At 40.2% G+C, this 26,264-nt stretch overlaps 1 protein-coding gene across 1 annotated transcript; it reads left to right on the plus strand.

Moving 5' to 3' along the window:
• The first annotated feature begins 1,168 nt into the window (after positions 1-1,168).
• Positions 1,169-25,393, plus strand: STT3A (STT3 oligosaccharyltransferase complex catalytic subunit A). The gene is made up of 18 exons (XM_045483367.1): positions 1,169-1,278; positions 3,409-3,535; positions 4,349-4,409; positions 7,554-7,675; positions 8,073-8,218; positions 9,838-9,928; positions 11,309-11,415; positions 12,094-12,258; positions 13,814-13,994; positions 15,024-15,179; positions 16,822-16,913; positions 17,601-17,756; positions 17,965-18,153; positions 18,966-19,082; positions 19,202-19,304; positions 22,461-22,649; positions 23,938-24,053; positions 24,830-25,393. Exons 2-18 carry the CDS (start codon positions 3,448-3,450, stop codon positions 24,866-24,868), a joined length of 2,118 nt encoding a protein of 705 aa, XP_045339323.1. The 5' UTR covers positions 1,169-1,278; positions 3,409-3,447; the 3' UTR covers positions 24,869-25,393.
• Positions 25,394-26,264: the final 871 nt, after the last annotated feature.

Here is a 26,264-nt window from a genome sequence, read left to right on the forward strand (position 1 = left end):
CAAAAACAAAAACCCAGAGCTGTTGAATCATAACGGCCCAGGGTCAGCTTGGTCATGTGAATTGTGAAAAGTACCCATGATTTTAAAGCACTGATTTAAATATGCTTTCAGTTTCTTTGGTGGTTTGCATTCACAGCGTAAATAGGAAGAGAAGTGCGTGATGGCATCGGCACTGACTTAGAAGTTACCGACGCTCCCATTTTCTTTGGTGTAGCTTTTGCCCACTGCAGTGTGTGGGTGTGTGTACACACGCGTGTCTGAGAGGGGACGGGATTGGCTGCTGAACTTCGCCCTTCTCCCTCTCCCCAGCCCTCACCTACCTCAGCATTTCTTCTCCCCCCCCCCCCCCCAGGGGGAGGGCGGTTAAGGGGGAAAAGAGACAAGTGGTTAGGGGTGAGCCGACAAAGCACAGCAAGGCTGCGTGCTGGGTCTCCGGAAAAAGCTTGTCTACTGCTTGCAAGGACTGCCCCTGCGGCGGTGGTTGACTTACTAGCCTGGCAATGGAGAGTCTGCCAATTTAACCCCCACGATCCTTTTAGGGCTAGGCATGCTCGTTCACGAAGTCGGGGGCTTAAGAAAAGGATACGCCTCGAGAAATCGGCAGGGCTCTCTCGTCTATCGCTGTCAAAAACAGCTCTTGAACGAACTGTCGGACAAATCCCGTACAAGATATAACGGTCTGGACGAGAAAGCGTTTGAGTGTTTATTTAAAATAGGTAGAATGTTCTTCCCTCCTCTTCTCTAACCTTATGTTTGGTGACGGTCAATTTCTACAATCTCCCGGAAACCGAGAGGGGAGATACCCTAACCCGGCTTTTTGGGATTTGTAGATTCGGTTTATTCCTCCGCGTAGTTTCCGCTTCTGGTCACATGACTGGGGTAAACCCGCCACACCTTCATCCCCCGCGACTCCTTCGCGGTCCGCAGACCGACACGTCACTCCTCGGCTCTCAACCAAACTGCTCCGAGCACGTTCTTTCCGCGCTCTCGCTCTCTTGAGCGGGTCTATCACAGCTCTACAGGAGCACGAAGTCCCGCCCCCTGACGGCTGAGTGATATCTGTATTGCCCAGTTAAGAAGTAGGAGCGCGCCTTTGTCCCCGCCTCCAGCCCTGACAGACAGTTCCACAATCCTATCGCTCTCTCGAAGTGGCGTATCGAGCCTTGGCCAGCCAATGGGGAGCGGCCCAGGAGGCGGACCAGGCCGCTGCCAGGGTTGGGTGCGCCGCTGAACGGATGGCAGAGAGAGCCCAGCCGATTCTTGAGGAACGCTGGCCAGGTGAGAAGGCCTTAGGCTATAACTTGAGAATTAGCTGCAGGGGCAGTCCAGGTTGTTGGTGGGGTTGGACGAAGTGCTGGAGGTGGGGCTTTAATGGCGGCGGGTGGGGTGTGGGAAGCGGGGTCTAGGGCTTTGCAGAGGAGGGGGCGTGGGGCGTGGGGTGGAGACGTCCTGGGATGGAAGGATGTGAAGGTTCGGGATGGGGCGTGCGCTTAGGCCTGGAGGGCGTGGGAAAGATTGGATCCTGCGACTAGTTCTGGAGGGGAGGGCGCTCAGGATGCTGAGGTGGTGGGGTGTCCCGCGGTGGGTAGTGTCAGAGGTGTTATATGCAGGTGGGAGGCAGGGAGTTGGGACCTGCTAGAGTGACCAGAAGAGGGGGGTGGGATGGGGGAGCAAAGGAGTGTGAGCAGGTGTGAGAGTGGGGGCTAACGGGGATGGGGAAGTTTCCGTCTTGGAAAACTAGAAGGAGGATGGGATTCGGATGGGATTCGGATGCCACAGCTCGCAGGCACCGTTGAGGAGGAGACCCGATGCTAAGTGTTTAAAGTGAAGTGTCTTTTGCCCTTACTTGCTTTAGCGATGTGCTCAAATGACCAGAGAGCACACTAGGAAAACTCCCTTAAGGTCCTGCCTCAAATTACCAGTTCCTTTACTCAGCTTGCAGGTAGAAGTTCTAGTACTCTCATTTCTTCCGCTGACTCTTCTAGGTGTGTGGCTCATACCAGCTCGTAGTGGTGTTATGTTTTTCTGTTTCAGGCATTCGAGAAAAACAAGTACAAACTTGAGCGATGTGGCGGGATTATGGACTTCCTGGAGTTAGGTGTTTATTCTTGATTGCAAGATGAGGTTTTCCTTTGGGGTTGTAATTAAAAACACATGCAAAACTGCCCCTCTGGGCCAGTTACTTATGGAAAAGATGTTGTCGGAGCTAGGAATGTATGATTCTTTATGCCTTCCGCCTAGTCTGGTGGGGTTTTTTTTCCCCTCTTTTTTCCTCCAATAATACTGAGAAAAAGATCAGGAGGCATGAAGGTTCCTTTTTCTCTCCCTGCAGTCTTGAACAGTGTTGCATATCTTTTATTACTGTATTCTTTATAACTTAGCCCTTGATGAGCTTATGGTTTAAGAAGGCAGCACTTTCTTAAACAGAAATAGCTAACCTACTTCCTTCAACATTTTATTTTAATCTAGCCCCCCCCCCTCCCCGCCGAGCTTTTCTTGTTTCAGTAGGAAATTTTATTTTCTTTTCCCTCTAGATTGTCATCTGGTTCCATGAGCTATCTCTGAGATCAGTGGCTTAAATCGGCAGTGTCAATTACAGGCCTATCTTGAGATAGGCAACTGGAAGCGTCTATAGATCCGAGCAGTAGTTGCATTGTGATACATGGGATTGAAAGTGCAGTGATTTGTGTATGTGTTTCTCTCCCTCTTGAGTGCATCACTGTATGTGTGTTAGTGATCAGTCATGCTCTTTAGCTGGCCCTGCAACACCATTAGGATTTGGAACAAAAAGAAGCTCGTGGCCATTCAGTTGCTGCTGAAATGTAGGGCCGTATATTGGGCATATTCAGTCATAGTTTGATTTCTACTTTCACCTCTGTATTTAGTATTCATTTCCCCATTTCCTGCTTTCTTTCATACATTCCTGCTTTTTCTTGAGTGCTCTTTTATTCTCTGTTTCTTCTTTTTCTCTATTTCCAGTCTTTTCTATTTTCTTTGCATCTCTTCACCCAACCGCCTTTTTCTATTCCTGTGTTTGCTCTTTACTCCTGTTGTACCACGCTATTGCGCGTTGTACTTGTTATGTATTATGTACTTGTTAGCTGTGAAGGAGTAAGAAGCAGAATTATGGTGGTAGAGTCTAATCACTCCTTTTGAGTCTTGACACATGGACCTGACTTATGCCTCCTTCCTTGCCAGTCGGTCAAGGCCAGTCGGCCTTCCTTGCCAGACTTCAGGCAAGGCTAGGGTGTTAGTATTGGCTCGGGTGTCAAGTATTAGCTCTGACCCTCTCGGTGTGTTCGTTGGCATGTGTCTCTTTTATGTTTTTTTTGCCGCCATAAAACATGAAAGTGAATTAGATAAGTTAGAAGTGTTTGATGTCCTACAGTCTTGACTTTTCCTTTTCAGCTATTTGAGTGTCATCTGCTGCCTCCCGTCGATGTCAAGATGACTAAGCTGGGATTTTTGCGGTTGTCCTATGAGAAGCAGGACACACTACTGAAGCTTCTCATTCTGTCGATGGCTGCTGTGTTATGTGAGTGTGCATGTGGACCTCTCTTTCTTTGCGGGTGGAAAGGAGAAAAAAATCAAGCATGGCTTACTTAAATGTCTTGTTCTTTTCAGGAGATTGTAATGTGTTGTTTTTGCTCTTATCCATCAGTATGATTTTATGAAGACAAAAGAAACACAAGGATTATAAAAGTCAGGGCTAGAGATCATCTGGGAAAGAATGGGAAGCATGCTGTACCAGTTGCCTACTTTAGTATTTCTGAAAATCTCTTCAGAACTTACTGTTTGTTTGGTTTTGTTTTTTTTGTTTTGTTTTGTTTTGTTTTTAGATTTTCTAGCTCTTTGTGAGTCATAAATATAGTCTTGATTTGCCTTACCCCCCTTAGTTTGTTCCAGAATAAAAGTTAGTTCTGGGGAGGGGAAGTCAACGATTAAAAAAGATGACCATGTAAGTGGAGTGCAGTATTAGTAGGTGAATGCATTGTTATAGGTCTTGAAAGTTAAATGTGTCCTACCTGTGTGGAAAATGTAGGTGTCATTGTCAGGGGAGAGTGAACTTCTTTCGTTTCTTCTGTGTGGGAGAAATGGGTAAATACTTTATTCAGGGATTTTTTTTTTTTTTTAAGTGAATTCTACTCCTAACATGGGGCTTGAACTCAGGACCCCAAGATCAAGAGTCACATGGTGTACTGACTGAGCCAGGCAGGCACCCCTATTCAGGGATCATTTTACATTTCCTGTGACTTCTGTGCTGTGCTATTATCTCTATAATACTACAATCTACTAGTATTTTTCATGGCACACTACCATTAAGGTATTAACTCTCTGATTTTTGCAGCGTTCTCTACTCGTCTCTTTGCTGTCCTGAGATTCGAAAGTGTCATCCATGAGTTTGACCCGTGAGTACTTTTGCCTGATCTGGTATTTGCTTTGGGAAGCGTTCAAGTCAATGGATTTCCAAGTGAAATTCTAATCAGCTCTCAGTGATGGGGTTGAGCTTCCTATATATTTAGGGGGGAAAACCCTCAAGTTTTCCAACAGAGATCATTGCTTTCTTTTGAGACATTTCTCTTGGAATTAACCAAGTAAACCTCTCAAACTCATAGAAAATATGAGAAGCATTGCTGGTGTGCCTGCCTGTTAAGACCGGGCCAGGCTAGGAGAAGTCTGTTTGCTCAGCTTACTGAACAATCAGTGATGCACTTTGAGGAAAAGGGGCCTGTGTGAGGCTCAGAAGAAAATCACAAGTCATGAACTTGTGATTTAATGACTGTTTGTTTAACAATTTATATGATAGAAATTGGATCTACTGGTTAAGTTCTAAGACATTGGGGAACATTTTAAGCCATGAATTTGATTAGGGATTTTGTTTATTAGATAAGAAAAGGTATAGGTGAGTATTCATTTTGTTTCAAGCACTGTTTTGCAGATCATCTCTAAATCCTTAACAACCCTATTAGATGGAGGTCCTATTTTCTCCTTTATATAAATGAGGAGACTAGGCCTGGGAGCGGCTGTTCAAGTTACACATTTGGAGGAGCCAAGATTTGAATCTAGGTTTATCTGTCTCTGGATACTGGGGACATTTTGTTGTATTGCCTAAAGTAAAGCCAGAATCATAGGTTCTTCAAACATCATTAATATTTTAAACATAGCATATTTGATATTTTGTGTGGGTGTATGAAAGCCCTTTGGAGGCATACAAATATTTTCTTTGGGGTCTCTCAAATCAATTTATATTTTTTTCTCATGAATGAGGAAACTTAATCTTTTTGTTTCTTGATCACCAGTCTGTTAAGGCTTCTTCTCAGATCCTCTAGATGAACAAACGTTAAGGTGAGATGGTCAGGGAAAGCAAGACTATCTGGTCTGTAGTCATAGGCCTGGAAAAGACTGAAGAGATCTTGTGATTTGATGCTTCCATTTGCAGAGCAGGAAACTAAGGGATTGTGACCCCAGTCAGACCTCTTTCCACTAACTTAGACTTCCTCTGCCTCACCTTCCCTTCCTTTACCTTAGGTAAAGGACAGATGTTGACTGCCTGCTACCCTCCTTTCTATTGTTTCTCTGACAGTTACCAAAATAACGTTCAACAGCAACAAACAGATGGGTAGAGATTTCTGCCATCTGCTACTTCTGCGCACTTCAGCTGCTAAAACTTGACTGACCAAGGAGGAAATAGGGTTAGAGGGATGGCCAGGAGAGGTGGTTAGTCATGATTGCCTTTAGTAATTAAAAATTTGGTTTATTTATTTATATTTTTTCCTTTTCTTTTTTTCTTATTTCTTTCTACTTTTTTAAATTAAGTTTATATTTGACTGTAGTTGATATGTAATGTTACATAGTTTCAGGTGTACAGCACAGTGATTGGACAAGTTTGCAGTGCTCAGCATAAGTGTGGCTACCATCTGTCGCCATACAATGTTATTACAATATCATTGACTATATTCCTATGCTGTGCCTTTTATTCCTGTGATTTATTCATCCCATAATTGGCAACCCATTATCTCCCACTCTTCTTCATCCATTTAGCCCATCCCCCCAACCTCTACTGCTCTGGTAACCATCATATTCTTCTCTGTATTTGCAGGCCTGATTCTGCTTTATGTTTGTTTGTTTGTTTGTTTTGGATTCCACATGTGAGCGAAATCATATGATATTTGTTTTTCTCAATCTGACTTATTTCATTTAGCATAATACCCTCTAGGTCCATCCATGTTGTTGCAAATGGCATGATTTCATCCTTTTTTATGGCTGCATAATATGTGTGTGTGTGTGTGTATGTATACCATATCATCCTTATTCATTTGTCTGTCGATGGACTTGTAGGTTGCTTCTGTATCTTGGCTACTGTAGATAATGCTGCAGTAAACATAGCGGTGCATATATCTTTTCAAATTCATATTTTCATTTTCTTTAGGTAAACACCCAGGAGAGGAATTACTAGATCATATAGTATTTGTTTTTAATTTTTTGAGGAGCCTTTGTACTGTTTTCCACAGTGGCTGTACCAATTTACATTACCACCAGCAGTGCATGAGGGTTACTTTTATTCCACATCCTCCTCAACACTTGTTATTTCTTGTCTTTTTGATTTTAGCCATTCTGAGAAGTGTACGGTGATATCTCATTGTGGTTTTGCTTTGCATTTCCCTGATGATGAGTGATGTTGAGCATCTTTTCATGAGTCTGTTAGTCATTCTCTCAAGTTTCTTATTTAAAAAGAAGTAAGAAAGTGTTACATAGCTTGGACCTAAAGAACTGTGTCTTCCCATGTATGACTCTTAAGCATTTTATGTTACATTTTTTTTTAAAGATTTTATTTTTAAGTAATCTCTGCATCCAACATAGGGTCCGAACTTACAACCCTGAGATAAGAGTCGAATGCTCTACCGACTGAGCCAGCCAGGTGCTCCTTAAATATTTTTATGCTATTTATATTTTTATGCTATTATGTAGGTGGCATTCAGAACTATTTTAAACAACATGAGTAGAATTTGTTGTTAAGTTTAAACACTTATTAAGAAGTTTGTGTTACTGAGTGGATTAAACTGTGACATGCGTATAGTGTTATACCAACATCTCTAGAGATGCTCATCACTTGAAGTTATCCGTGTGTCCTTCTGTGTGCTATTGAAATCTTTGTATGTTCCTTTTTCTTGAAAAGAGCCAGATTTATTGATGTCCACATCTCAGCTGTTCTGTCTGTGGGTGCTTGAATTCTCTGACTGGTGCTAATACCTACTAATTGCCAGGCTGGTGAAGTATCCTACTTGAGTTAGGCTCCGGTTGCATTTCCTTCCAAGACAAGCAATGCTTTAGTCGAGACATGTGTGGAGCTAGAAATGAGGGGACGTATGGTAATGTAAAATGATTTTCATACTTGGCATAATTTTTGGTACCTAACTGATGTGTAATCATACAGATTGATGTAATGATCAGTTCCTTGATGGTGTGACCTGAGGAACAAGATTCTCTGCAAATTGGTATAGTTATTTGAGTTTGAAGAGGAGGAGATACAGATCATTTCTTTCTTGCTATAGGTATTTTAATTATCGGACTACCCGGTTCCTGGCTGAGGAGGGATTTTATAAATTTCATAATTGGTTTGATGACCGAGCCTGGTATCCTTTGGGACGAATTATTGGAGGAACAATTTATCCAGGTGAGAGGAACAGGGTTTTCTAAAAAAAAAAAAAAAATTAACAGAAATAAGGTATTTGTATGTTATAGAACAGTTTCTCTTATTTCTAATGTTTGCATTTTTTGTGACAATTATAATTTCATTCTAATTACCAGTTCCTAAAAGTGGATCTTCTGTATACAGGAGAATATGTGTGGGAGATGGGGATGGGAGGTTTTTCATAAATTCCGGACTTCGGATTGAATCCTAAGAAGAGAAATTTAATAAGCTTACTGCAGTTGCTATATTAGTGTTTCTGGTAGTTTGTCAGGACCTATGTTATGTTATCACTTGATTGATACTTTGATTCTCCTTCTCTTTCCCTTAAGTTCTTGGTCTTACCAAGATAACCTAATGGAGTTTCTTCTTCCTGTTACAGGCTTAATGATCACGTCTGCTGCAATCTACCATGTACTCCATTTTTTCCACATCACCATCGACATTCGGAATGTCTGTGTGTTCCTGGCCCCTCTCTTCTCTTCCTTCACCACCATCGTCACGTACCACCTTACCAAAGAGCTCAAGGTGAAGGATTTGGGGTGATAGGCTTGGGAATGAATGTTGCTGAACCTCTCTAGTAGATGCTAAAGGGTGGGGGTCTGATAGCCATAGAAGGGCAGGGAGCCAGAGGCTACAGATAGCTTTTGCTAGGCTGAATTACTGGGTTCACTCCAGCCCCTTCCTAGAATATGTGGTTTCTTATTATTAGCAAGTGATTGTCCTATAAGAGAACATTTGAAGGTCAAATATAAATTTCTACATAAGATAAAAAAAAATGTTTAAAGTATAAAATGTGAGCTTTAGATTTTGAAATCCTCACAACCTAAGGGAGAGGAAAAATAACTATAGGAAGTATTCCAGAATGGTTCATTCTTCCTACTGGAAATGGACATTTAGCAATTATTTGTTGATCCTTTAAACATATATTAAAAAATTTTTTTTTGTTTTTGGAGAGTGAGCGTGCATGTGCATGTGCACATGCACATGCGAGCTGGAGAGGGGCAGAGGGAGAGAGAGAATCTTAAGTAGGCTCCACACCCAGTGCAGAGCCTGATGCTGCATCTCATGACCACGAGATCATGACCTGAGCTGAAATCAAGAGTCAGGTGTTTAACTGACTGAGCCTCCCAGGTGCCCCTATTTAAAAATTATTGGGGCGCCTGCGTGGCTCAGTCAGTTGGGTGTCCAACTTCGGCTCAGGTCATGATCTCACAGTTTGTGAGTTCAAGCCCTGCCAACAGCTGTGCCAACAGCTCGGAGCCTGGAGCTGCTTTTGGATTCTGTGTCTCCTTCTCTCTCTGTCCCTCCGCCACTCATGCTCTGCCTCTCTCTCTCAAAAATAAATAATAAAAAAAACATTAAAAAAATTATTAAATCACTTTTGGAGTAGATTCCATAATGGCTCTCTTTTTCTAGGGTTCTGCCTTGCTGATCTGGCTCCTTGGATGCTATTCTTAGTTTGTGGCTGTGGTGTCAGGGAGATACCTGAGAGGTGATAAACTAGTAGGAGGTTTTGGGACTCTTGAGTTTAGTTTGGAAATCTTTTCATCCTTCTCCTTGCTGCCCTTGTTCCAAATTTGATTCTTATCAACAGACAAATCCCTACTCTTTTGGAGTGTGATTATATTTCGTTGTTTCTCTCTCCTGACCTCACAGATTGCTTTGTGATATTCCAGCTTTATTATCTAAGTTCCTGGCATCTTTAGTCCAGACAGATGATCACCTTTTGACTTTTTAGCTTAAATAATAATTGTCTCCCTTTTGATTATCCTTGCATAGCTTTTAGAGGTGTGACTGTCCTGGCAGTGTGCAGGTATTGTTAGGGGCAGGGACTCATAAACCTGGGAATGCTCCAGCCAAACAGCCCATTCTGGGGCAGTGTCTGATGTCTGACAGCTTACATAATTTGTCTGTCCTTAGCATATATGTATTCAGTTTCAGATGTGGTATCATCCTGGGGAATTGGTTGTGAAGTCTTTAGCTTTCTCGTGCTGTGAACATTTCTAGCATTTCTAGCATCACGTCTACCTTGGAAAGTGTTGGACTGTGTTCTGGGCCCAGTATAAGCAGAAGGACTAGTGGATCCTCTCTTCTCTCTTGTGAGTGAATAGTGTTAACTTCCTGTTACCCCTCTTTTCTTCCAGGATGCAGGGGCAGGGCTTCTTGCTGCCGCCATGATTGCTGTAGTTCCTGGGTACATCTCCCGATCTGTGGCTGGCTCCTATGATAATGAAGGTAAGACTTAAAATGCCAAAGATGATAAATTCATCTCATCGTTCCATAGACATTCAGGAAGTGCAGTAAAATCTGAGTTCAGATCTGATGTTTAGCACTAGCAAAAATGGTATCTGGGTGAGAAGATTAGAAACGGGCTGGAAGGGACCTCAGACAAGTTTATAATCTCTCTCTGTCATCCCCTTCAGAAAGGTAATCTCCTTTTATAAGGGTTTTATCTCTTCTCTGGACTGATAAAAGCAGAGTTAGTTTAGTGTTGAATGGTACTATTATTTTAACATTGTAATTATATGCATTATTTTCCTAGATAAGAAAAATGGATATCGTTTTTTTTTTTTTAAGATTTTATTTTTAAGTAATCTGTACACCCAAGGTGGGGCTCGAACCCACAACCCTGAGATCAAGAGTTGCATGCTCTACCAACTGAGCCAGCCAGGCATGCCGAGAAATTAACGTTCTTAAAGCTATAATGACTTTTGTTGACTGTGTCAATTCAGCCTATATTTATTGAATGTTGTTGGAAAAACACAGTGTTAGGTATTATAGATAATGAATAAGATAATTTTGGCTCATATTTAAGGAATTACAGTGACCAATAATGAATAAAATTATGTTGGCCCATAATCTATTAAGGGAGATAAATACAGACCTATAACTCATAACTCATAACAGGTAGGTAGTATTATGTGTCACTAGAGAAGTATGAATAAAGTACTTTGGAGTGTGAAAGGAGAGGTTAATTCAGATTTGGAGATCAGGGAAGACTTTGGAAGTAGTTGAGGTTGCACTAGGCAGTGAGGTTTGGACTTCATTAGGCATATATATTTATTTTTTATATTTATTTATTTTGAGAGAGAGCGCACGTGCGTGAGTGTAGGAGGAGCAGGCTCCATGCTGTCAGTGCAGAACCTGATGTGGGGCTCGATCTCACAAACCATGAGACCATGACTGGAGCTGAAATCAAGAGTCAGATGCTCGACCAACTGAACCACCCAGGCGCCCCTCATTAGGCACATATTAAGGAGAGGGGCAGTCGGGGCATAAGGACTGGCCTGTGGTAAGATGCAGAGGGTGGATGGTGCATAATAATGTGGAATATCTTTAGGGCTCTACACTAGCAAGGAATTTGGTGCCTGGAAGGAATAGTAATAATATTTGTTTTATACTAGGTATTGTTCTAAGTCCTTTAACACTTTTATGAAATAGATACTATTATGGCCTCATTTTTATAGGAACCCGAGACAATAAGAGGTAAAATAATTGCACTGTTAATGCGCAGTAGGTTTGAGATATGAATCCAGGAAGTCTGTTCCAGAGTAGTATTCTTAAATATTACGCAGGCATGGCCTTTTATTGAATTTTTTTCTGTTCTTTCTGCAGGGATTGCCATCTTCTGCATGCTCCTCACCTACTACATGTGGATCAAAGCAGTAAAGACTGGTTCCATCTATTGGGCTGCCAAGTGTGCCCTTGCTTATTTCTACATGGTAACTCTTCACTCCCGTATTCCACGAGTGTCTTTATTGGGACTGATACAAATTGGAAATAGCTCTTGGGCTTTGAGACCGTGGATTGGAGGCTAGAAGTCTTTATTTTCTCTTATATCCATACAAAGCCTAATCCAAGGCAGGTGTGGCCATCCGTTGTGTAACAGCAAGATAGAGGCAATGTTTTTAATTTTTAAAGTTCTTCAGATACCATATGACCCGTGGATACATATTGGTTGGCCAACTCTCTTTTCTGCTGTGTTCCTTTAAAATTTTTCCTTTTCTTTTCTAATGTATTTTTTTCCTGTTCAATCTTACATAGTCACTTAGACTTCTTCCCTTAACTGCTTCCACCTGCTCACGTTTCCCATGTATCCCTAAATTGTCCACATGACATTACAATAGATTACATGTAGATGAACCCTGAGAGTTGGGTGTTGCTGCTTTTGTTATCATGATGGTAGGAGGCATAGGGAATAGGGGATTGAGTTGCAGTAATAGGGGTGACTTTGGTTTTTCTACTTAAAGAAATCATTTATTTAAACTCTTGAAGCCACTTGTCATAAATAAAGCTTATAGTTACTGTAAAGGGATGTTCTTTGAAAAGATCACAGGTAATATCGTAAGTGGTGGCCTGAGGAGGAGCGCTCAGAGGAGTTCTTTTTTATCCTGTTCTAGGTCTCTTCCTGGGGAGGCTATGTGTTCTTGATCAACTTGATCCCTCTCCATGTACTGGTGCTGATGCTCACAGGACGCTTCTCCCACCGGATCTATGTGGCCTACTGTACTGTTTACTGCCTGGGCACCATTCTTTCCATGCAGATCTCCTTTGTGGGTTTCCAGGTGAGCCCTAGACTGAATAGAGTTGTTAGCTTCTTCAACTTCTTTAAACAGCTCCAAGTAGCTTGATTTACCTTGGACCGTTGTGTTAACTGAAGTAACAGAATCACTGGTCATTAAAGTCTGCTTCCAGGGGTGTGTTAATATTTGCTCCATAAAGTTTGAATTTAATGACTCTTAATTTGGCTTAGGTTTGTGGGAAGGAGGGATATTTTGAGCTGAGTTGATATGAATGCAAAGTTATTTCCAGTCCTTTTTAATGCTAATGAGTCCATTTAATAGTAATGACCCCTGAACTTCTTGATGGGATCTATGTGAAAGTGCTTTAGGAAGCAAAGTACAAACGTTTTTATTTTTTCAATTTTTTAAATGTTTATTTATTTGGGGGGAGGGGAAGAGAGAGAGAGCACGAGCACGCGAGTGGGCAAGTGTGAGCAGGGGAGGGGCAGAGAGAGGGAGACAGAATCTAAAGCAGGTTCCAGGCTCTAAGCTATCAGCACAGAGCCTGATGTGGGGCTCAAACTCACAAACTGTGAGATCATGACCTGAGCCTAAGTCTGCCACGTAACTGACTGAGCCACCCAGGTGCTCCTCAAAGTACAAACTTTTAACCCCATTTCCCATAGGGTTAAGAGATAATTATAAAGTCAGAGAATAATGTGGTGTGTTTGATTTCTCATATAAAATTCTTATGGAAATGGAGGACTTATTCAGAGGTCAGCTTGTATTTTCTTTACTGATCACCTGCTATATGCAATTCGCTAATCACTGGGAAATGTAAAAATTAAAAATATGATTCTTGTCCTTAAGGAAGTTACAGTCTTGTGGGGAAGGAAGTACATGCAGCTGTCTATATTCTGTAGTATAGCAGTTCTGGAAATGTAATTCGCCGACCAACAGCAGCATCAGGAACTTGTTAAAAATACAAATTCTGGGGACAGCTATCAGACTCTGTTGGTAGAGCATGCGACTCTTGATCTTGGGGTTGTGAGTTCAAGGCCCACGTTGGGTGTAGAGATTACAAAAATAATAATAAAGTTAAGTATTGTGAGGAACCAAATAAACTCCAACAAATTTTTTTTATTCAAAAACAGCAAATTCCAGGGCTTCATCAGAGACCCACTGAATCAAACTCTAAGGGGTAGAGCTCAGCAATCTGTGTCTTAACACCCTTTCTTCTTCGCCCTCTCCATGATTGTGGTATTCACTAGAGTTTGAGAACCACTGGTCTAAGCAAAGAATTTATAAGTAATGAAAGAGCGAAAGTGTGTGGAACATAGAGGGGAGTGATGGATTTCAGTTTGGCAGATTGGGAGGAAATGGTATTTGCAAGATAGAGTAAGGTATGATTTATAGGACTCCAAATACTTTGGGAGTATGGAGTTTGGAAAATGTGGTAGGTGAAATTAGCCCCTCTCCTCCATTGGCCCTACCTAATTCCTTGGAGGCCTCAAAACTCATTTGAGCCTTTGTTTGGTCTGAACTGGGTCAGGATAATTCAGGTCTAGGTTGGACTCATTGCTTTCCAGCATTGTCATATCTATGCTTTTACCTACAGCCCGTCCTTTCGTCAGAGCACATGGCGGCTTTTGGGGTCTTTGGTCTCTGCCAGATCCATGCCTTTGTGGATTATCTGCGCAGCAAGTTGAATCCACAGCAGTTTGAAGTTCTTTTCCGAAGTGTCATCTCCCTGGTAGGCTTTGTCCTTCTCACCGTGGGAGCGCTCCTCATGCTGACAGGTAGGGAAGGCCCACAGCTTTTGTAAATGGATATGGACACATAATGAACTTCAAAAATAGGGGTTATTTCTTGACCACAGAAAGATTCATTCTTTTTCTCCTAAGAGTATAAAGTCCTACTTCTTCAATTCAGTCCACTTGTCAGCCCCAGTGTTTGGATTCTGCATAGTTAAGAATGTCTTGTTAGAGTAGCTCTTTTTTTTTTAATGTTTATTTATTTTTCACAGAAAGAGACAGAGCATGAGTGGGGGGAGGGCAGAGAGAGAGGGAGACACAGAATCCGAAGCAGGCCCCAGGCTCCGAGCTGTCAGCACAGAGCCCGACGCCGGGCTCGAACTCGCGGGGCTTGAACTCGCAGACCGCGAGATCATGACCTGAGCCGAAGTCGGACGCTCAACCGACTGAGCCACCCTGGTGCCCCTAGAGTAGTTCTTAATGTTAGCAACATCACACTTTGTTGAAAGGACTGGATCTTGCCTTGCTAATTTTTCTCTGTTTTTTTCCTTTTCTTTCCTACTGGTAGGGTAAGAGAAATCATAACACTGCTGGCCATTCCTTACAAACATGGCCTGTCTAAGCCCATATTCACTAACTCACGGCTGTTTAGCATGCCACATTTTTTTCCTTTGTTTTTCCCATTTGTCCTTCTCAGAGGCTGATTGGATTCTGCCTAGGTCTGTCTGTGTGGTCTATTTCAGAGCAGCACTGGAGGATGTAGTAGCTTTGTTTATAGAGCTGACCTTGGTTTGGCCAGATTTGACCCTAAAACCTTCACAGGAAACACTTTTGCCTCCCATCTCTGACTTTATGTACAGCCTGGCTTTATTCTGCTGGCTGGGCTGACAAAAGTACTCTCAAGTTTGAAAGGAAAGAGTGAGATTCTCAAACTATTGATGGTATTTTAACAAAAATTTAGTCCTGTTCTGTCTTAGAGACTCTTATGAAAATAGGAAATTGTGATTAATTAGGATAAGATGTTATTTTGTTTCAAGTGTGATTGTGAAATATTTGTTGCTTCTTTGCTGCCAGGAAAAATATCTCCCTGGACTGGGCGTTTCTACTCACTGCTGGATCCTTCTTATGCTAAGAACAACATCCCCATCATTGCTTCTGTGTCTGAGCATCAGCCCACGACCTGGTCCTCATACTATTTTGACCTACAGCTTCTGGTCTTCATGTTTCCAGGTCTGTCTACTTTGTGTTCTGAAGTGGCCTTCTTTGTAAGAATCACCATTTGATTCAAAATAAGTAAATTACCCTCATCCTTGTACTTTGTTGTTGTTTTTGTTTTTTGCCTCTTTACCCTATGCAGTACAAAGGATGGCTAAGCACATTTTTCTAATATTTGAAGCAGAGTAGAAGTCAGAAGTTGAACAGTTGGAGATGCTGGCAAGTTCAGAGCCTCACAGTTTTCTGTTCATTTGTATTATAAGTTAAAATTCAACTCAAATTTGTATTCAGGCTTTTGTTTTTGTTTTTGAGTACTTTCAGTGTACCTCTCTCCCATCCCCCATCCCTGACTGTTCCCCATTTATCTATCTTCTTGGCAGTACTAAAGTTTGAGAATAGGCATGGCTGGTTGTAAAGCCTCAGTTACTTACCTTCTAGCCAATCCAGAAATGTTTTTGAATTTACTGGTGGTGGGGTGTTTCCTTTTTTATTTTTTTAATAAAACAGCTTCTATGGTTTTTATCCCTCATGAAAGTAAGTTGTCTATTGTAAAAAATACAGACAAGTTAAAAAAAAAAATTGGGGAGTTCTCACCAAACATCTATTGCTATTGTTAACATATTGATGTATATTCATACTGTTATTTATTCATTTATTTATTTTAGTCTTTTTAAAATTTTTTTATTAAAAATTTTTTTTTTAGTAACCTCTACACCGAACCTGGGGCTCAAACTCATGACCCAGAGATCAAGTGTCACATGCTCTTCTGAGCCAGCCAGGCACCCCCTCATCCAGTTATTTATTGAACAAAAATCGGATAATACTGTTTTTTTTTTTTTTAACGTTTTCTCATTTTTTTTTTTTTTTAATTTTTTTTTTTTTTCAACGTTTATTTATTTTTGGGACAGAGAGAGACAGAGCACGAACAGGGGAGGGGCAGAGAGAGAGGGAGACACAGAATCGGAAACAGGCTCCAGGCTCCGAGCCATCAGCCCAGAGCCCGACGCGGGGCTCGAACTCACGGACCGTGAGATCGTGACCTGGCTGAAGTCGGACGTCCAACCGACTGCGCCACCCAGGCGCCCCTCTCATTTTTTTTTTGAGAGACAGAGAGAGAGTGACCAGGGGAGGGGGAGAGAGAGAGAGAGAGAGAGACAGAGAGACAGAGAGACAGAGACAGAATCTAAAGCAGGCTCCAGGCTCTGAGCTCTCAGCACAGAACCTGATGTGGGTCTCAAACTCATGAACTGTGAGATCATGACCTGAGCCTAAATCTGCCACTTAACTTACTGAGCCACCCAGGTGCCCTCAGGATGATACTGTTTTTCCCCAAATTTTTTCATTTTACAAAGAATCATAATTTCTGTTATTTAGTATTATTTTAGAGATGTAACATTTAAATGTATTATTTTTAAATTTTTTAAGTACAGAGATGTGTAAAGAATATGGCAAATAGTCCATAATATCCTGCAGCAATATTTTAATTGATGTATTCTATTATATAAATACGCTATAAAAACTACATCTTTAATGTTGGATATTTAAGTCGTTCTGACTTTTTGATGTTTTAAAGAGTTCTATAGTAAATAAATGTCTTTGCACATATCTATGATTATTTATTTTAGCTGCCTGCTTCTTTTTACTTTTACTTTTGTAGTTGGTCTCTATTACTGCTTTAGCAACCTGTCTGATGCCCGGATTTTCATCATCATGTATGGTGTGACCAGCATGTACTTTTCAGCTGTCATGGTGAGGAATGCTCTCAGTCCTAGCAACATTTCCACCCCTGACTCTGAGGTGCATGGCAGGATTCAGAATGTAATGATTGTGCACATGCTTTCCTTGGAGCAATTGAGGAACTGAGTTGTAAAGCTGCTCACTGGTGCTATTCCTTCCCAGGGATGTATGGTGCACTCATACATTCTGGTGGTGGGGCCCAGCTTTCTGGGATTCATGATCTTGTGTTAGGGAGAGACACACATACTCTGTTGGATAAAGTGACCATGGGCAGCTTTCTTTGTCTCTCTTTCTCAGTGTCTTAAGAAAGGAGTTGATGTTTTTTCCTTAACGTTCTGGGAAGATTGCCAAGTATTAGATTGTTGAAAGAGGAAAGATTTTATAAATTGTAGTAAGACAGTGTTTGTTATGCTTTTTTTTTTTTTTTTTAAATTTCAAACCATAGTTAAAAACATTCTTTAACATAGCATTATTATTCAGGACGCTTTCATATATACGCATGTAACTGAAAAACAGCTTTAAGAAGTGTATACTTCCATCGTAGATGTATCAAATATTTTCTCATATTCTGTTCTTTTTTACTAAGACATCATGTTTGTTGAAAACCGCTGAATTGATGTCATGATCTACTACCAGGTTGAAGTCTTTAATTTTGTAAAACACTGATTGAACTGTGTTTTTGCTTTCTGTCTCTTTTAGGTGCGTCTCATGCTAGTGTTGGCACCTGTAATGTGCATCCTTTCTGGCATTGGAGTCTCCCAGGTGCTGTCCACTTACATGAAGAATCTGGACATAAGTCGTCCAGACAAAAAGAGCAAGAAGCAACAGGATTCTACCTACCCTATTAAGAATGAAGTGAGAATTAAGCAACACTAAGAACAGGCTTGGGAAAATGTGTGTGTGTGTGTGTGTGTGTGTTTTGAGTGAGGGAGTAGAGTGCTGTCATAGTGGGTGAACTCATACAGGTCTTGACTCATTTGGATTCATTTCATCTGTATTATTGTGTGTAAGAAGCTGTTCTGAGTTGTGTAAATTTAATTTACAACACAGTTTTCTTGTTTAGGTGGCAAGTGGGATGATATTGGTCATGGCTTTCTTTCTCATCACCTACACCTTTCATTCAACCTGGGTGACCAGTGAGGCCTACTCTTCTCCCTCCATCGTGCTGTCTGCCCGTGGTGGGGATGGCAGTAGGATCATTTTTGATGACTTTCGAGAAGCATACTATTGGCTCCGTCACAATACTCCAGAGGTAAAAATTTGGGGGGGAGTGGGATTGAGGAGTCGGGTGAAGTTGGGGACATTTGCTCTGATAGTGAATCATACAGCTTTTAGATGGGTGGAAAGCTTGGAGAAATTGGAACTATAGAACCCTCATGCTGAATGAGCCTTGAAAGCCTTCATTCAATTCAGGATTTCTTTTGTATCCTTACTGATAATCATCTACACTCTGACACTGTGGTGATTTTATCATGAGGTGGACCATCCCAATTATAAAAGAAATCAGAAAGTAGAAACATGAAAAAAGATAGTTTCCATAAGGTGATCACCGAATGATAAGCACTTTTAACATTTTGGTTTAAAGCTTTTGAGAATCTGAAGTGATTTTCTTTGCAGTAGCTATTGGGAGTAGCACTTCTGAGTTAGACTCTTAAGGAGTTAAGCTGTAAGAATTTCTTAATCCTGGTGCGTCATATCCCGTGGTTTGTATTCCCTCCCATTTTTATAATAACTGCTTTTTGTGAATTGTGGAAGATCACTTAATATAATTATCTGATGACACCAGAATGTTTATTTGGAAATATCACACGGTCCTCCTACACCTGCCATCCTATTATGCTTGTTTATATGAGGTGATCTGAGATGAAAGTATTGGGAGTGTTAGATTGTATAATTTACACTGAGATTTCACGATTATATGTAAATGTAGTACCAAGTGCCAAGAATTATTTTCTTTGTAGGAAGTCCCTCACTTACTATACTATAGGATGCCCTTCCAGTTTTTCTCTTGTATTTGATTTTTGGAGGCAGCAAGCAACTTATTTTCATTTCCCATTCTTTCAGGATGCGAAGGTCATGTCATGGTGGGATTATGGTTACCAGATTACGGCTATGGCAAATCGGACAATTTTAGTGGACAATAACACATGGAATAATACCCATATTTCTCGAGTAGGACAGGTAAAGTGAAGGGATTATATGAGTATTTGGCTCATGGGATCTAGTGGGAAATATTTCTCTCTGAGGGATCATATGACTTGGAACTTTTTGCTTTGAGAAATGTGCATTTATTTTTCTAGGCAATGGCATCCACAGAAGAAAAAGCCTATGAGATCATGAGGGAGCTTGATGTCAGCTATGTGCTGGTCATTTTTGGAGGCCTTACTGGGTATTCCTCTGATGGTATGTACTTGATTCTATTTCTAACTATAGTCATAGATTCTAAGAAAACTAGATGACTGTCTTATTTTTCTGTCTTTTTACTGATCTCAACATAATTTTCTTGGTTGGGGAAGTTCCTGAGTATTTGTAACGTTAGGGGTTGTTTTGTTTTGGTTTTTTTGGCAACAAGTAGGAGGTAAATGTAAATAATTCTCATTTAGATATGGCATGGTATAGTTGTCTAAAGACCTAGGAGTTGCTTACAACCAGGAAACAAAGAACATAAAGCTTAGCCGAACCTATTGTGGCGATCATTTTACAGTATAGGTAAATCAAATAAAAAATAATAACAGAGTAAAATACAGTGTGGAAAAAAACATAAGGCATCTGAAAATGAACTTTAGAATTAGCATTTTAGTGGGTTTAAGCCATAGATTCATCTGCCAGCTTAAAATGTTTCATATTTGAGATATATATATATATATATATATATATATATATATATATATATATATATCTGTATGTGTATGGCATATGTTATGTTATATATACATATATATATATATATATATGTATGTATGTATGGCATATGTTATCATGTTCCCTGTGATTGTTAGCAAAATTCTATTTTTAGAAGAATCATCAAAACATGGTTTGCTGCCTTAAAAAAAACTTTTAAGAAATTAAAACAATACTTTATATACTTTAACATATTAAATTCTTTTGAGGGTTTATAACAAAAAATGGTAGGGAGTATCCTGTCCCTAAACTTAAACTCCCTTATGATACAAGTTTCCAGAGGCAATTTCTCTAGTTGTTTCTTCTAGTACTTATGTTCATATTTTAAAAATATGTGTATTCTATTCATTGAGCATTTTATATATGCTATATCAATTTATAATTGTAGATAAGAAATTTCATTCTTTTTACCTTTTCTCACTCCCTCCTTTTCCTCTTGATTCTGCTTAGTAGAGTTAATTTTTAGTTTTTGGTTAAATCCAGATAAAGTGTTTTCAAAGTCCTGACTATGTAAATATTCATTGTTGAGTCAACCAGTATACCATGGTTACAGTCTTTCCTCGAATAACTTTTCTTTTCCTGCAGTTACTAACTACCTCTTATTTCTATCTTAGTTTTCTTTGAATATATGCCTGCTTGTAAAGATGTTTAAATTTTAGATTATATGTATATAGTATGTGTAATGTGCCAAGTATAAAGTAAGAAGATTGGTTTTCTTGTGTGTCTTGTACAGCAGAGGAGGAATGATGAGAGCAGGGACATGTATTCACAGACTTGAACTTTCACAATCACACCAGCACTATTTGTGTGTAATTATTTATAGGTTTTCTAATAGTCACAATATAGCCAAATCCTATAGAAAAGCATTTGTGTATGTATGTCTATGTGTATATGTATTTTTATATGTATCATTGTACACATATATGTGGTAGAAAGGGATAGTTTCTTGAGGTCTTAGCACTAACCATTGTTAAGTAACCACTTTCAGTCAGTTGACCTTTTATCGCCTACTAATGTGCACAGAAGTGTGTTTAATGCTGGCATAAAAATAAATGTCATTATTTGGAACATACTGTAATTTTTTTGTGTGAGATTAAGGAAATTACCATATCATCCCCTGCCTGTGGCAACCACAATTCTGATTTCTGTTTCTGAGTTTGTTTTTTTAGATTCCACATAGAAGTGAGATCATACAGTATCTGTTTTTCACTGTCTGACTTATTTCACTTAGCATAATGCTCTTAAGGTCCATCTCTGTTGTTGCAAATGGCTGAATTTCCTTTTTTTCTTTTTTTCAATGGTTGAATGGTATTCCATTTTATATATGTTGTGTGTGTGTGTGTGTGTGCGTGTATCTAGGTATATAGATATAACATTTTCTTTACCCATTCATCCATCAGTGGACACTTAGGTTGTTTCCGGGTCTTGGCTATTATAAGTAAAGTACAGTGAACATGGGGGTGCAGTTATCTCTTTGAGATAGTAATTTCATTCTTTCAGATATATACCCAGAAGTGGGATTGGTGGATAATATGGTGGTTGTATTTTTAAATTTTTGAGCAACCTCCATACTGTTTTATGTAGTGGCTATATACCACTGCCAATTTACATGCCTACCAACGGGATATAAGGCTTCCCATTTTTCCACATCCTTGCCAGCATTTGTTATGTCTTGTCTTATGATAATTAGGTGTTAGGTGATATCTCGTTATGGTGTTGAATTGTATTTCCCTAATGATTAGTAATGTTGAGCACTTTTTCATGTACATGTTGACCACTTGAATATCCTTGGAAAAATGTCTATTCAGGTCCTTTGCCCATTTTTAATCAGATTATTTGGGGGTTTTGTTACTTTTTTTTAAATCCTTTTTTTTTTTTAAAGCTTATTTATTTATCTTGAGAGAGAGAGAAAGCATGAGTCAGGGAAGGGCAGGGAGAGGAGAGAGAAAGAGAGAGAGAGAGAGAGAGAGAGAGAGAGAGAGAGAGAATCCCAAGCAGGCTCTGTGCTGTCAGCTCAGCCCGATGTGGGGCTCGAACCCACAAACGATGAGATCATAGCCAAAGTCAGAGGCTTAACCGACTGAGTCACCCAGGCAGCCCTAGGGTTTTGTTATTAAGACATATGAGTTCCTTATATTTTACTTCCTTTGTTTTGTTTTTGGACTAAGTCTTACAAGTCCAGTATGTACTTTATATTTCCAGCACGTCTTAATTTGGACTAGCCACCTTTCAAGTGTCAGTAGCTACATGTGGCTAGTATATAGAGCTCCTATATTGGACAGCTCAGCCCAGCTAATACCTGGGAATACTATCTTTGTGACTTAACTCTGGACCAATAGCACAGGATTTCAGGAATAATCTACAGGAAGAGTTGTAAATTTTGAGGGAAAAGTTTTGCTGCCACATTGTGTTTCATGTTTTTAAAAATTAGACTTAAATGGTACTATTTCCCATTTAAAAATGAGGGATTTTCTTAGAAATAGTGGCTTTTTCAAATGTCATGTCATTATGTTGTACCCCTTAAACTAATATTGTATGTTAACTATGCTTCAGTTAAAAAAAAAAAAAAAAACAAGGAAAGAAATGGTAGCTTTTCATTAGGTGATTTAGCTCCAGCAGCCTTTGTGACACAGCAATTCTCTTTCTACTTTTTTCTAGATATCAATAAGTTTCTGTGGATGGTCCGCATTGGAGGGAGCACCGACACAGGCAAACATATTAAGGAGCATGATTATTATACTCCAACTGGGGAATTCCGTGTGGACCGTGAAGGTTCTCCAGTGCTGCTCAACTGCCTTATGTACAAGATGTGTTACTACCGCTTTGGACAGGTCTACACAGAAGCCAGTGAGTGATTTATAACATTAATAACACAGTAAGAACCGTGATAGCTAACACATACGGTTTTTTCAGATACCAGGCATTGCTCCAAGTGCTTTACATCTATGAACTCATATGATCTTCACTACAACTCAAAACATAGATACTAATATTATTTCCATTTTATATATGAGGAATTTCAGGTACAAATAAGTTACTTAACTGCCCAATGTCACGTAACTAACTAGTGGCAGCGTTAGGTTAAACTCGGGCGGTCTTGCTCTAAATTCTGTACTTTTACCCATTACATTTTATTGCCTCTCAGTAAAAGAGGAGAGAGGAATGGAGAGAGGAATGAAGGGGGATACAGTGATATAAAGGACTTTTCATTTCCTTAAATAAATATATGGAGACTAATCTGATTAGGCTAAGTCTTTCCTTCTGACTTTAATTTCTTGTTTCTGCACTAGGGACAATTCCTGAAGTGGATTCTGGCCTTTGATTTCTTTTTGTTTTTTGTTTTTTTTGTTTTTTTTTTGAGAGAGGGAGACCGAGAATGCATGCATGTGTGGTTGAGGTGGGGGCAGAAGGGGAGAGAGAGAGTGAATTCCAAGCAGCTCCATGCTGTCCAGCTGACACTCAACCGACTGAGCCACCCAGGTGCCTCCCTCCATTTTTTTTTAATTTTTTAAATTTAGTTTTATGGGGTGCCTGGGTGGCTCAGTCGGTTGAGCATCTGACTTCAGCTCAGGTCATGATCTCACAGTTTGTGAGTTCGAACCCCATGTCGGGCTCTGTGCTGATGGCTCAGAGCCTGGAGCATGCTTCAGATTCTGTGTCTCCCTCTCTCTCTGCCCCTCCCTCCACCGTCTCTCAGAAATAAATATTAAAAAACATTTTTTTTAGTTTACTTTTTTTTTTAGAGAGAGGCAGGCCTTTGACTTCTGATAGGTTCTTCTCTGATCCATGGAAGGGTTACTAGTGTAACACAGAGGCCTCTGGGTAGCATCCCCAGGAAAGGAGGGGCTGGGAAGTCAGCCTCCCATCTCTTAAAAGAGATAGCCTCCATGAATTTGCCAAGCATTAACTTGGAGAGGACTTGAGTCAAGGTAACACTTGATCTGTGCTTACTACCTGATGTCTTTTTGTATAGGTCCTACTCTCTACACAAACTACAGGCTGAGAAGTAACATTCCATTTGGTAGATGATTTATCAGATTGATTTACTCTTTCCTTAGGAAATCAGCACTGTAGAAAGAAGTGTTTCTCTCTCTCTCTCTCTCTTTTTTTTTTTTTTTTTTTTGTTCCATTCTAGAGCGCCCACCAGGCTTTGACCGTGTCCGGAATGCTGAAATTGGGAATAAAGACTTTGAACTTGATGTCCTGGAGGAAGCATATACCACAGAACATTGGCTAGTCAGGATATATAAGGTGAGCAGGTGCTACACTGAGAAAGCAGCTCTCATGTTTGCAGATTGGTTCTAGTGCTTAAGAATGGGCCACATATTTGTAATATAGGGACTTTATTTTTTTAAGTTTTTTTATTTCAAAGAGCATGTGAGTGGGAGGGTGTTAGAGAATCCCAAGCAGGCTCTGTGCCATCAGCACAGAGCCCGGCATGGGGCTCGAACTCATGAACCATGAGATCATGACTGAGCCGAAATTAAGAGTCGGATGCTTAACCGACTGAGCCGCTCAGTCTCCCCTAATACAGGGACTTTTCTAATGTCAGAAAAGTAGTTTGCAACTCAGAATGTTAATATTTTTATTTTAGATTGTTGTTAGAGAGTAGACACCTAGTCTGCTGTCATTTTGGCTGTGGTTACAGTGTTATTTTTCCAGTTGGGGCTGTACTTGATCTGTTTTAGTAATTATCAGGCTTGGAGGGGAGAAAAGTGTGTGTGTGTGTGTGTGTGTACACACTACATTTTCTTTTCCCCCTCTGAAGAATTTATGGCATAGAGTTACACAGAAATGTGTTATATCTCTTACATAAGAAAAGATTGACAACCCCTGATACATTTGGCAGGTAGACCATTTATTCTACTCTTGAGAGGTACTCCTAAAGGTTAAGCAGAGAGTAGCTAGTCTCAAACCTGTGTTCGTTTTGTCACAAAACCACACCAGGCAGCAGAACCCAACTCAGTAGAGAAGCTCTCCAAAGTTGACCTGATCATAAATATTAAAATGACATCCTTATGTTGCAGGTAAAGGACCTGGATAATCGAGGCTTGTCACGGACATAAATGTTACAGCCAGCTCTGATACGCTTCGCACTGAACGCGTCACGTTTAGGACGCTGAAGACGTTTTTTAAATATGCAGTTTATAAGAACAGAGCACGATGGGATTAGTATTGTCTGGAAGTTTTGCCCTGGGCAGTATGGGCTGGGCCAAATGGAACGATTTTTATAATTCTGAGCAGGTTACCAAATGAAATGTCATGGCTTTACTTTGGTCAATTAAAGGGGGGAACTTTTTTTTTTTAAATGTGCCTTATTTCTTTTGACTTATGGCTGGTTTGAGAAAGGCAAAAGTTTGTGCTGGGCTGATAGAAGGAGGGAAAGCAGACCTCGTCCATGCTCTTAGCTTCCTAATTGAACGCCGTGGGGGCATTCTGTCTCTCTCAAATCAGGAACACTATCAAGGACTAGCTCAGATCCTACACGTACAAATAATTTTGTCATTTCAAAAATTGTAGCACCTAGCACAAAGCCTTGCATACGGTGGGTGCTCAGTAAACTTTTATTAAATAAATAAATGTTTGTGGAACCAGAGGAGTGCCATTTCTGGACAGGAAAGGCAGTGTGTTGCCGTCACATCTCTGTTCTTAATGTCTCTTGTCCTTAGAAGCTCTTTGCTTTTATGAGGGACAGAAGGTAGTCGACTAGCCAGACCTGATCTCACCAGTATTCTTTGGGACTAGCTAGGTTTTTTTGTTTTTGTTTTGTTTTTTTTTCTTGAGCAAGAATAAATCAAGTGAGGATCACTTGACGTTTTGAAGAAAGACTCAAGGCAGTGAAATTGTTGTTCTCAATGGACGTGAAACTTCTCCAGTATTATATATGGAATTTGATGATCAGTCGGTATTTTTGAATCAGCTGAAATATAATCAGACATTTCTATTTGAAATCCAGCTTTTCAGTATTCACTTATCCATGAAACAGTAAATGTCTTTTTGCTCATTTCTTTTAGCTTATATGCTAAAACCCTTGTAATTATTTAAGGGTGGCTTCTTTCTCCCTTAGTGTTAGCCTGTTTGTTGTTATTCTATGCTGCAAACAAACTCAATGATCTGGTTTTGAAGCCCTGCTGAAATGAGCTACAAATTGAAAGGGGGAAGAATTGCTATTACCAAGTACCTAGAGACAATGCTAGCCTGACTGCAGTAAAGGGGAAGAGAAACTTAAAAACAAACTTAACTAAAAGCACAGTAGTTCCATCAATATTTAATGTCAGGACAAACAGCCTTATATTCAGTACAGTAGGACACTGTGTATTTGACAACATATGACATATATCAGTGATGTATATAAACCCTAAGTCATAACAAAAATACAAGGTAACTGTTGAGTGTTGCCTGTTTAAGAAACAGGAGCAATTACATGGCTTTTAGGTAAGTCAAAATGGTGCTCCTAAAGGG

The sequence above is a fragment of the Leopardus geoffroyi genome, chromosome D1, assembly GCF_018350155.1.
Source record: "Leopardus geoffroyi isolate Oge1 chromosome D1, O.geoffroyi_Oge1_pat1.0, whole genome shotgun sequence".
Lineage (NCBI taxonomy): Eukaryota > Metazoa > Chordata > Mammalia > Carnivora > Felidae > Leopardus > Leopardus geoffroyi.

Excerpts from the sequence above, each read along its gene's own strand:
- STT3A (XM_045483367.1), top strand. The coding sequence starts at position 3,448 with ATGACTAAGCTGGGATTTTTGCGGTTGTCCTATGAGAAGCAGGACACA. Across the intron at positions 9,929-11,308 it reads TGGCTCCTATGATAATGAAG|GGATTGCCATCTTCTGCATG; the intron begins GTAAGACTTAAA and ends TTCTTTCTGCAG. Across the intron at positions 19,305-22,460 it reads TACTGGGTATTCCTCTGATG|ATATCAATAAGTTTCTGTGG; the intron begins GTATGTACTTGA and ends ACTTTTTTCTAG.